Raw genomic sequence first — 13,420 nt, forward strand, 5'->3', positions numbered from 1 at the left:
TCAACTGATGTAACGGGAGCATTTTTCAAACTAACCAAAACATTTGGTTCTAAATTAATTGTTTCCGAAATATTTTGAGCTAGAACACTGACTACTTCAGAAAGAATATGGTAACCTTTATTTTTTTCCATAGTAGCTTCAAATTTTTTTAAAATATCTTTTCCAATATTACCTCTAACGTTCCGACAGCATGACGCAAATTCTTTTATTAATGCTGTACTTTCGAACAATGACAGTTTTGGTGATTCTAACTGAGTAATTGTTTTTTGAACAAAACTAAAATTTGATTTTATAAATGAAAGTTCTTGTTGAAGCAAGTTACTCTGAAAAGTTTGTTTAGAATCCAAAAGAGATTGGGAACTTTCATCTGTTAACGTATCAATTATGTTCTTTATTTTAACAAAATGATCTGCATAAAAATTAGCTGCTTCTAACCATGTTCCCCATCGCGTTAAAATAGGTTTTGGTGGAAGAGGAATGTTAGGTAGCATTTCTTTATAAAGTTGAATTCTTATAGGAGATTTAAGAAATACTTTTTTGACACTGGATATCATGGTATTCACAAGAGGAAACTTTTTTCGTATTTCCTCTGCAACTCTGTTTAATCCATGCGCTACACAAGTAACATGTATTAAATCTGGGAAAAATATTTTTAAATTTTGTCCTGCTTTCACCATATAAGGAGCAGCATCCGATAAAATAAGCATTAATTTATTAGAAGGAATAGTTGTCGGAAGAAAAAAAGTTGCTAATGTTTCTTGTATAAAACGCGAAATTGTTAAAGCATTTGTTTTCTCAAGTTGCTGGCATGAAATAAGATGAGATTTTGGTAAGGTATCTTCTTTAAGAACACCAATCAATGAATGAGCAATATACTTTCCTGAGGAATCAGTGGTTTCGTCTACAGATATGTAAAAATAATTATCTGCAATTTCTTCCTTAATATTAATTAACACCGACGAGTATAGCCCGTTCACATTATTTCTTCTTAGAGACCGATCACTTGGAACATTAAGTTTGCAATATTTTTTTAGAAACGAACTAAAATTTACATTTGCTAATTTTGAAAGCGGTATGTTTGCAGACACTAATGCGCGACACAAGTCTTCATTAAAAGTTTCTTGCTCATCTAATTTTTTTGAAGTAGATTGGAAACATTTAGCCATTGAAGTTTGATGTTTTCCTCCTATTTTTCCTTTTTTTGCAATGTGTGAAGCAGTTCTCACATGTTGGTCTATCTGAAATTTCTTCTCACATGCTATCTATAAATAAAAATAAAAACCTTTATTTTAACCCAACCTTTAACATACAAAAATATACAAGGTGTTTTTGGTTAATCAAATAACTGGTTTGGAAAAAAAACACTCGCTAAGTGTTTTAAATGCAGTATTAATCCACAAATTAGTTTTTGTTACTAACCATTAGTACATCATATAACTTATTTTAAAATTCAACAAAAGTTTTTTTTTTTGTTAATTCAATTACAATAAAAATAATTGTGTTTTAGAATAGCTGACTTCATAAAAAAAAGTAAAGGTGAAAAATTTTTCTAAATACACACCATTGTATTGTACCATGGACAATTTTTTCTCACTAAAGGAATCTATTTTTCATTTAAAAACAACCTACGAGTACTAAATTTCAAGTAAATACGTTTATTGGTTTTAAAGTTATTGTTGTTATTAACTAAAAGAATTTAATTTTTTTTAATTTTAACACCCTGTATCTCGAAAAGTAAATAAGTTTGACCCCTCATTAACTATATCGTTTTGTTCAATTTTTCGAGAAGTATCTACAGTCAAACGTTGTAAGTGTCATTTGGAAACACCCTGTATGTATGAAATATTAGATATTTAATAGAAAATATTAGATACTTACAATTTTGCCACAGACTGAACAGTAGATTTTTCCCATATCCATAGACAGCTCTTTATAAGGTTTAATCCAAGTTGAAGCACTGGTTGTTTTAGGCATTATAAAATCACAATCTTCCTTTTTGTTACGCACAACGAGTGTTCACGCTTTGAATATCAAAACAAAAATGATTTACAAATCTGAGCATCAAATTAGAAATGTTTAGGTACCTAATTCAATAAACTGGGAGATTTTGGAAAATCCCTAAATTAGGAACAAAACTATTAGCCGTTTACCTGCTGTTAAGATACAATAAATTGTAGATAGATTTGGGGATTAGATCATAAAATGCAAATGAGCGAACCCTTAGCGATTATCCAATAACTGAATGCCTCAGTGACCGAGACTTTCTAAGAATGTTGAGGGCTACTTAAATTGATCTTCTTTGAAATTGTAAATGTTTTGTACCTGTAGAGATTACGTACTTAGATCATTTCTTGATTAAAATGACTACAAAATTTTATACAAGAATTGAAATAAATTGGTATGTTTAAAAATTTTCAAATACAGTATAAAAATCTGAACTTTTATGCACTTTATGCAAACTTTTATACAAATATGCCAAAATATGAAATATTTGCATAAAATATGCACAATATGCAAAATATGCAATATGCATATTTGCCGAAGTCTAGCTATAAACAAAGCTGCTATCAATTAAAAAGACACTAACTTCGTCCCATAGTGTTCTAGGTCAACTTATTTTCCTTTTAAATTTGTAAAAAAAAATTCATAATTTCTAAATATTATGATAAAATCAGTTTATTGAAGGCAATGGTTAAAAAGTTACTCTAATTGTTTATAAGCAAAACATGGACATATTTTTGGCAAATTATTTTGCAATATTTAAAAGTATTCTTATTCATTTTTTTTTTAAATAATATTAATAGAATAAATCTTCTTCTTTCAGAAGGTACCTATATAAAATTTTGATCATATTTTAAGCACCACAAGACACAAGATTGTATGTAATTTAAAGGTTAGGAATAAGTTTATTTAAAAAAAAAGTTTTTTTACATTTTTACATTTACATTTACAAAAAACCAAAATTTTTGACTTATTTTTCAACTTTCTAAGCAACAAATATGGATCGGAACATTAAAAAAACGCCATTTTATAGGTTTTTATACGACTTATAAATTTCTTATTCTCAAATTTATTTCCAATGCTTTATTTTTTGCTGATAGGCGAAAAAAGTGAAAATTTACCGTTTTTTTACCTTAATTTATTAAGAATTAGGTAACTAAGTCCGAAAATCGACTGCAGGAAACATATAAAGATTTTTTTAGAGGTCCATACTACTCAAAACAACTATCGTTTGCCTGGCCGGATCAGTGTCACAAACATGGGACCTACTTTATTTGCTTATTTCCCTGGTCTATATTCTATATTTCCTATAAGTTTTTAATATATTATTCTTACCTCTTCGACAAAAAACAAACTGACAATAAAAATAATAAACAAAAACACATATCTGGCACATACCTACCTATGTTATTTATGTCGGTGATTACTGTAAGAAACTATAATAACTATTTTTAAGTGTATTTATGAATAAAAAAGGCCTAGCTATGTATAAAATTGCCAAACATACAGTAAAGAAAGCAAAAGATTTTAATTATATTAAATGTATCTGGGACGAAATATTCAGATTACAAGAAATAAAGGTAGAAGAAAAAAAGTTATAAGAAACTCAAGAATTTACACTACCAGTATGCTGTATCATTTGATATTTACCTTCGCATCTAATAAATTATTCATATATTTTTTGTAGAGTCGTTTATAATTGAGCTTTATTGCAAATAGGTCAAACAAACCAAGATAGTAGCAATAAATTGTTAAAAAAAAAAATTTATTTTATCATACTTTTACAGCGCCATCTACGCGTCGCAGTCTACACTAAACAGTGTGAGATATAGTTCTCTGTAATACAGTTGCGCTGTATTTTGGATGGTGGCACACTATACATCACCCAAAATATTTTGATAAAAATATAACCCTAATGTTTACAAAATTCTGCGGACGTGGTAAATATTTACAATCGCCGATAACAAATTCAACAAAATTTTTACCTTTATTTGTTAGTGATAAATCAGTGAATTTTATTAAAAATGGTGGGATTCGACGTTGTTCCTGTTCGTGAATTACCGGACTCTACTCGTTGTCAGGAATTAATTAATACTTTTAACAATATTTACAAAAACAAACCCAGTTTTTGTGTCCGAGTGCCTGGAAGGTAAATATAACAACTTTTTAATTTAATGACAGGTACAAATCCCTTATCGTAGGTCATTATTACTTATAAGTATTTTTGGTGTTTTTGTCTTTATAAATTAGTATTAATGTTTTAAATAGAACAACTAGAATGATAAAAAATAAAATACCAATAACTTTTCGTTTATTTATGAACATTTGTATAGGAAACGTGTTTTTAAATTTGAAGATCTTTTTTTATAAAATTCAGCATCTTGTACCAGTGGCGTAGTTGAACTGCATAAGAGTGGGCCGCTATCATTAGTACAGGAAATTATGAGGAGATTGTTTATTGATATCGATGTGTGAAATATTTGTTTAGCAATATTTGATGCAAAATATAAAATTATTTCAAAAAAATGCCATAACAATTTTAAATGCTTTAAGTCGGGCAGTTCTTGTTTTAGATTCTTAAAGCGAATAAAAGATATACAAATCCAGGTTGTCCAATTTTTACACTAAGTACAGTAGGTACAGTAAACGTGATATCACCCATCATATTTTGTAATTCTTCCCTTTTATCTGTTATTAATACAATGTCGTCTGCATATCTCAAGTGATTCAAGTATTGGCCATTTATGTTAATACCCCGTTTTTCCTATTGTAATTTCTTCATAACGTCTTCCAAAGCTTGATTGAATAGTTTGGGTGATATAGTGTCCCCTGTCTGACTCCTCGCGGTATCTTAATGGGCTCCGTTTGTTCAACTATTTTGATGGATGTTTTTGCTTGATCATATATATTGGAAATTAAGTCTGTATATCTATAGTCTATTCTCCCATTTTGTAAAGACTTCTTTACTGCCCAATGTTCCACCTTATCCAATGCTTTTTCAAAGTCTGCAAATGCCATATACATTGGGATTTGATATTCGTTGGCCTTTTCAATTAATATTTTTATCGTAAGAAGATGGTCGCTTGTACTGAATCCTTTTCTAAAACCGGCTTGCTCTCTTGACTGGTAATTATCTAACTTAGTTGTTATTCTGTTTGTTAGTAGTTTAGTTAACAGTTTGTACATTACATTCTTAAATAGTAAGTGTTATTGCCTCGTTCCATGTGGTGCGTATTTGTTTTGTGTTCAATATTTTATTCATTAGTACATAAAGGACTTCCACTGTAGTTTCCTCCCCCCCCCCCATTGTTTAGCATTTCCACAGTAATTCCAGGAGATTCTTTCCAAGGAGATTTGTTATTCTTTATTTCTTTGAGTGCCTTTTTTATTTCACTTTTGCTGATTTCTGGTTGTAGGTCAGACTTAACGTTTTTTATTTTCAGTTGTAACAGATTAAGTACGGATTTCTTGGGTTGATTTTTGTTCTGTTTTATAGAGATTTGTCTAATATTCGTGCGTTATCTGTAAAATTTCTTTTATATAGTTGGTCTCCACTCCTTCTTTGTTCTTTATGCTATTAATTTTTATGTTTCCCAGGTTCTGCTTTAAACACTTCATGTTTTTATTTTTTTCAATTGTTTTCTCTATCTTTTCTTCCTGTACTCTCCGTTTACACTCCTTGATATTTTTTCTAATAATTTTGTTTATTTCTTTGTATTCCATTTTATTTCTGTCCCCTTGTTCTAGTAATGTTCTTGTGTTCATAAGAATCTTTGTTTCCTGGGATATGAAACTTCCTTTTTTTGTTGTTGTCTGTGCTATTTCTCTGCCAGGGCTTGACGTAATCTTATTAAAATATTTCCTCGGCATTGTCAACTGAAATACAAAGAAAATCTAAATTATAAAACAAATATTATTTGGACCCAATAGCTAATCCAGTAGTCATATGTTAGTAACCAATATCAGACGTGGGTGTCAGCTATTGGTACAACATAAAATTATAAAATTTTTGTTGCATTTACAAGGTTATTTACGTGCTTCCTACTTAAATATTCATTCAAGTATAAAGACATCTGAAACCCGATAGCTGACACTATTGTCACTTACTGGATACTCGCTCGGATCTTGTACCAGTAACTAACACCAGTAATCTAACCTTACTTTATTAACATAAGGAAATTTTAACAACAAATACGTACATTTATATTACTGTTAAACGGATCTACACTAAAAGACTTACCCTTTAAATACACATTAACGTCACACACCCAATTTATATAAACTATTTTCTTAGCGTTTTTTCTTAGTTATTTCGGCAAAACGTGCACTTTTGCGTTACTTATAAAACTAGTCAATGTTACCAACCTTAAAATTTATATTATCGGCGCATTGATGCCAACATATTCAAACTATTACCCAAGGAAGCAAAGACCGCCAATACTACAGCCTGTACTGTTTCAAATAGTCTTAGTACCTAAATAAAAAAATCTGGTGTCACTTATTGGGGTACTGTCAGCAATGGGAGCCACTACTTTATTTAAATTTCATTACCAAAAATTGTTTTTTATGGCGATATTTTCCTATTGAACTCCTTAGCCTTGATGTTAAAATTATGAAGAATTCGTGTATGTTGTTTTACCATTCAAAATTATTTTGTTCGCTCTTTTTTTCCGTCTCATATTTAATAGACTGGCTAGAACGGTCGATGTAGTCTTGAAAAATGTATTTTTCTACGATTTTTGCACTCCTTTCGATGTCCTTTTTTAAAAAACACCCTACATTTACTCTGTTTCATTCGTCTTCCAATATATCTTGTGCACATACTTGTTTTATTAGCTGATTTATTTCTTTGCTCTTTTATAGTTTCCTATATACTTCCTCTGCTATTTGATTTTCTTCCGCTGCCTTTCCGTTTCCGAGATTTTTAATTTGTTTTTGTATATCTTCTGTGTGACTTCTTGCTTGGTCATTATGTTGCACTTTTGATCGTTTTTCTTCATCACACTGTGTTCCTCTCTCGTACACAACGAAAATTTGACCTCCCGGAAACTCCGAAACCTAGAGTTTCTTCAAAATTTGAAAAAACACGTTAATTTGAATTCCGATGGGGACAAATTTTCATGAAAAAATGTATGCACCCAAATGTAACCAATTACTGCCCGCATCAACTCCCAGTTTTTTTTTAAATAGCAAGTGTGGTTGAGTGTCACATCACTTCAAAGGTATTTTTTTCTGTACACGACACTCTATTTTATAGTGAACGTACGAACGTTTTAGTACGAAACAGAGATGACGATCTTAAAACCGATTTTAGCAAAAAATCTTAACAGCTAACCTATTTAAAAGACATAACCTATACAAAAGACAAGTTATACAATTCTATTTAATGTAATGTTTATTACGTTTTTTATAAATACTAATAACCCCGCGCGATGGATGTGGTTTGATGTTTAAATAAAAAAAAATATTTCTATTCATACTTTTTTGTCTACAGTTTATAATATTAAAAATGTATTGTGTAAATTTATGAAATCAAAAATAAAACCAATGTTTGTTGTTTTTATTAGGTTTACCTATTTGTCTGGTTTTAAAATTATCGTATCATATCATCTAATGTACACATTACAATCTACTAAGTACCCTGTTTATTATCTATTTTGTCATTAAGGTTAATTATCTTTCGATATATTATTTACATAAATAGATTATTTACTAAAAATATGGGTTAAATTATTTGCATATATATTTAATATCCTTGTCGCACTATTTAAACGTAGAGGAAGGGTGGGCATAGTGGTCACTGCGGGCATAGTGGTCACTGGTTGTTACTGCACAGTACGGTGAGGCTCGTTAAATCTTTCATTTTTTATGATTATTTGTTTAAAAGTTATTGAAAATTTTAGTGTTTCAACATCCTGATATAAGGTAAGTGTATTTAATTAATTATTACAACCAAACTTTCATTCATAATACAGGAAAATGATAGTAGCGTTTTAAAAAAGGTGTATTTAGGCTACAAAATGATGTGTCTGTGTAACGGCTTGCTCGATTCGTTTAGCCGGTAGTGTGGCATTTATATAATGGCGGCGAAGAGGACAAAGTAGCCACGTTTGTGGCCACTATGCCCGACATAAAGTCAAATATATTTTCATTGAAAAAAAAAATAATATTGTATGTTGTTTACAAAACTGTTGAGCATTTCAAACAGCATAATAGCTGTGTTTTATTTGAATTCTTACGGATTAAAGTCTGGTTTAGGGGTTTTCATCTGCAACAAATCTATTTTAGAAAGTAATGTAAACTAGTATTACATTCCAAAATCACTTATTGTACTACATGTTTACATGATACAATAAATTAACATCACTGTATACGATTATTGTAGCTTTATTTAAGGTGAAAACGCCCTATTATTTTCATATTTTAATGCTATTTAACATGTAATACTAAAAACGTTTTTTTTTTCAGGTGTAGCGATGGTGTAAAAATATCAGAGGAAGAGTCATTAGTAGTCATGGGACCCCGCAGCGATGCAAAGAGCAATCGATGCCGTGAACATACTAAAACATCGGGTACTAAATAAAAATCAAACGCCACTGAGAATAAAAAAGTATTAGGCCATTTTCGAGCTATTTTCAACGAAGAACAAGAACAGCAATTGGTAAATTATCTCTTGGAGATGGAGGTATATTTTTTTGGAATTACTGTAGTTGATTTGCGCAGCCTTTCTTACCAAGTGGCTGAACGAAATAACATCCCCCCTGGTTTCAATAAAGAAACGAAATTAGCAGAAAGTGATTGGGTAACTGGGTTCAGAAAGCGCCATCCTGAGCTTGTGTTAAGGAAACTGGAGGCGACTTTAACAGCAAGGGCGTAAGAATTTAACAAAACGAATGTAACCAAGTTTTTTGACATTTTGGAGGATGTTCAAAAACATCACTTGTATCCTCCTCATAGGGTTTAGAATGTTAATGAAACTGGACTTATGACTGCCCAGTCAAGTGACTTTGGAAAAGGGGTTTGGAAAATGTGGCATAGTTCCTATTCACAGACCGAAGTTTACTGACGCGAATTTTGCTGCAGCCATGACCACAGAAATTTCCGTGCAAGATTTTATCTCTCTTCAAGTAGCTGAAAATCAAGAACTGGGTGTTGAATACGAAGAGGAAACTTTTGCTGTGCTGCCAGGAAAAGATTTGGCAGATTCGCAATAAAATTTTCCTCAACGTCAAGAGACACCACTTGCAAATAAAGAGAACCCGCCTTCTGAAGAGATAGATTTCCGACCAGCAACCTCTGCATCCAACGCTTCAGTTCCTATGTTTTTCAATGACCACAGAAAAAATGTCACTGTAGGATCTGGAGATCCAAACTATACATTCGTTCTAATCTATAAAGACTGGCCAAAGCCAAGTACTTCAACATTCCCGCCCAGTCCACTGCCTTATTTCAGTACTTCATGTGATTTAATCAGCAACTCCAAGGGCAAGGGGCACTATACTTTCGCTGTAAGCCCACAGGACATTGTTCCAATCCCTAAAGCAAATATTATCAAACGAGAAAATAAGCGAAAAAAACGAACAGCTGCAGTTTTGACCTCAAGCTCTTGCAAGGTGGAACTAGTAGCCGCAAAAGCAGAAAAAGAAGAAAAGGAAAGGCTTAAGAAATTAACTCTGGAACTGAAAAAAGGAAAGCAGAGTAACAAGAGGAATGAAGGAGGCAAAGAAAAATTTAAAGGAAAGTAGAAAACGTAATCAAAATCAGCGAAGCGTGCTTTAATGACTTGAACAGTGGCGTGAGTGATACTAATTGCCTTTTCTGCGGTGACATATTCCAAGTCAAGGAAAAATGAAGGATGGATAAAGTGTTTGGGCTATTTACGATGGGCACATGAAGCTTGTGCTGGGTGTGAAGAAGAAGAGAAGAAGACTTTATTTGTGGCGTTTGTAAATAAACTCGGTGTGAAACTTTCTTTTTCTACAATGGCAATGTTTTTATTTTGAAAATACACTTTATTTAGTATACAAATTCAGTTTAGATTTTGTATTTTACATTTCGCAAAGTGGCCACCTCATGGCCAGTTTGTTCCACCCGCAGGGCAAAGTGGCCATTTGATAGGGTTAAGGTAAAAAATATGTATCTCAAAAATTTACCGAGATAAAGTGAAAATTAAGATTGCCTTATGTAGCTAAGTATATAGGATATCGTATGTTAATATATAGTGTATTTCTTATTTATTTTCTTCAAGATAAAAAAATATTCCTTAGCATGGCCACTTTGCCCACCTTTCCCCTACTCGCCGAACTAGTTAACCCTTTGTGGACGGATCCTTTGTAGACATATTATGCGTCTATATTCTTTGGCAATATTTCCAAAAGCTACCTCCCTATTTTAGATGATATCCTAATACATAGTAATTTTCTACAATAGCTAATGCTCCATAACTGGAACGCTCAATTAATTTTGCCCTTCGCTGATAGATAGCGCCAGTTGGATTAATACAGGTGCATTGGATGCAGGCGCGTATCATGAGAAAGTAAGGGATGCAAAACGATTAAAATCTGGTACGAAATAATAGCTCTAGGGAGATAAATATATTCATATTTGTAAATATAACGCTAGGTTTGGTAGTTAATACAAATAAAATGTAAAAATAAAAGAGTACCCACCCATCCTGAGTTTATATGTCAGAGGTAGATATAAGTCTAGTCTAGTTTCTAAGGTTTAATTATATTTTTAAGGCTTAATTAATTTTGCCATTATGTATTTGCTGATAGATAGCGCCTGTTGTATTAATACATGCGAATTGCATGCATTAGCGTATCATAAAAAAGTAAGTGGTGCCAAACAAGTAAAACCCGATATAATATGAAGTAATAGCTCTAGGGCAACGTTCGGCAACAGGCGGATCGCAGTCCAAATCCGGACCGCAAAAGGTTGAACTGCGGGCCGAACTGCGGAATATCGATTGCTGAATCAATCAAGTTCAAAATAAAACTGTTATTAATTTTCAAATAGGAAGTGAAATGATAAATAAACATAATAACAATTATGTATAAGTGATGAAATATTGTTTTATAATAATATTGTATGTTTACAATAACTGAAATATATAAATCTGGGAAATTCTGTTCAAAATCTGGCAACTTTTAAAACACAATTTGGGGAAATAAAATTTATGGGCCTGGCAACGCTGCTGCCTACTGACTGACAGTCGCTCAGAATGGACTAAACAATATTGTTTTACACTGCCTTATAGGCCGCAAGCGGTTCCGGTGTGCCTTATATGCAATAAAACTGTCGCCTTAGTTAAAAGTGGAAATTTGAAGCGACACTAAGAAACAACTCATCAGCATTTCCACTAAAACTTTTCTCTTGGCAGTCAGGCGCGTAAAGAAAAACTTCGGGTATATCTTAATTCTTACGAAAAAGCAAAAAATCTTAGTTCGCTGCATGAGCGACCAAGAAAAATTAACAGAGGCAGCGTTAAGTGTGTGCTGAATACTTAGTAAACACCAAAAACCATTTTCTGATTCTGAGATAGTGAAGGAATGTATGCTGGCAGTAGCTAACTCACTGTTTGAAGAAAAAAAAAGGTTGTCTCAATCTCATTGTCAGCGCAATAGACGAAGAATGGAAATTTTAGCTGCGGATATTAAAAACTTTCTTCTTAATCTTTTGCAAAAGGCACCTTTTGCAAAATTGCTAGCAATATTGCCGCTGAAAGGTAACACTCGAGGAGAAGGTTTATTCAAGGTTATTGATGAATTAATTTCTAAATCTAACATCAGTTATAATAAGACGATTTCGCTTTTTACTGATGCGGCCCCAGCAATGATTTTCAAAGAAAAAGGTGTAGTACAGAGGATCAGGGATAAAAATTTAAATTTAATAACACATCACGGGAAAGAGAAATGTGGACGTAGGAGGATTTCCTGGTTGCGAAATTTAAGGGAGTGGTATGGGTGCAGTTCAATACAGTTGTTCAGAGCTGCAGTAAACAAAGTAAAGATTGCTGTGATGGTAGCCAACCTCCGATAGGAGACGGTACTGCAAGAAGAACACATCAGTGCATAATGCACCAGGCAGCGCTTTGTGGAAAACTTAGTGCTAGACTTAAAGAAGTCGTGGACAGTTTAGTGAAGTTAATTAATTTTATGAGATCTCATTCTGCTCTTCAGCACCGACATTTCAAGGAGTTTCTTTCTGAATGTGATTCAGAATATTCTGACTTACTACAGCACAATAATGTTCGTTGGTTAAGTAAAGGTCAAGTTATTGAACGTTTATGGCCAATTAAAGAACATGTGATCTCCTTCTTACAAAATATAGATACGCGGAGAGCCAGGGCACATTTTGAGTATATAACAAACGGGCGCAACATGCTGGTTGTGGCTTTTCTAAAAGATATTTTAAAATATTTGAATGCACTTAACATAGAGTTACAAGAAAATGGAAAATTAGTATGTGATCTGATACAAAGCGTGTCTGCTTTTCGTCGTAAGCTGGATATCTTTGAAAAAGATATTGCACAACAAGAATTCATTCATTCTCCAACTATTCTTGAATATAATAAAAATAAGGAGTACTCCGAAGAAGACATTGCAGTTTTCGTAAAATTTCTGGGCGATCTTAGGAACGAATTTGCTTCAAGACTCCAAGACTATGGACAGGTAAGAAAACTATCTTTATTTCTTAAATCACCATTTGAAGTTGATGCAGCGGCAGAATGGACAGATGTGTGACAAATGGTTGTTTTTCTTTGCCGCAAAAAGCTTTCCAAGTAAAGATTTAAATTCGTCTTTTGTCGTTACGGTAACATTCTGGTAGTCAGTGTGTTTTCGAGCTTGAACGACAATCTCTGCATTTGTATGGTGCAATTATATCAAATATATTGTCAGAAAAAAAATTAAAAAAATAATCATCCAGCGTAGAACAGTTTTGTGCAATCCCTCTAGGCCCCGATATAAAATGTACGATGTTCCTAGTAGCTGTTCTTTTAGGTTCTTGAGGCAACTCTGTTGACCATTTGTGACCATTCTTAGAATTTTATTACACATTTTGAACGTTTTCGTACAAGTGATAAAAGAATATCATCTTTATCTGAACTAGGTTTTACTTCTTCAGACCGAACTAGACTGTTATATTTCTCTTGGATAAGGCGAAACAGACCAAATATTTTCCACATCAACCTCGCTGTCGGAGCCAGAGGATTCAGTTTCCAAATTGTCTTCCCTGCAGTCACTACCGCCATCTTCAAACGCGCCTGGATCACTTTCTTCCCCCTTCATAATACGTGCCACTTCCTTCTCCAGTTGTTTTGCGGACAAGAACTTTGAATTTGACATTCCAATAAGCAAAAATCAATATATTATATAGTATATAGTATAATAAGAATCAAAAAACAATTTACTTTAAT

At 32.5% G+C, this 13,420-nt stretch overlaps 1 protein-coding gene across 1 annotated transcript in view; it reads left to right on the forward strand.

Moving 5' to 3' along the window:
* Nucleotides 1-3,914: 3,914 nt before the first annotated feature.
* Galk (N-acetylgalactosamine kinase) overlaps nt 3,915-13,420 on the forward strand; it is a 207,879-nt gene continuing 198,373 nt past the window's right edge. The window contains exon 1 of the mRNA XM_072544039.1: nt 3,915-4,150. Coding sequence (XP_072400140.1) covers nt 4,026-4,150 — 125 coding nt within the window. The 5' untranslated portion in view covers nt 3,915-4,025. The remainder of the gene's footprint in view (nt 4,151-13,420) is intronic.

This window comes from Diabrotica undecimpunctata, chromosome 9 (assembly GCF_040954645.1).
Source record: "Diabrotica undecimpunctata isolate CICGRU chromosome 9, icDiaUnde3, whole genome shotgun sequence".
Classification (NCBI taxonomy): domain Eukaryota; kingdom Metazoa; phylum Arthropoda; class Insecta; order Coleoptera; family Chrysomelidae; genus Diabrotica; species Diabrotica undecimpunctata.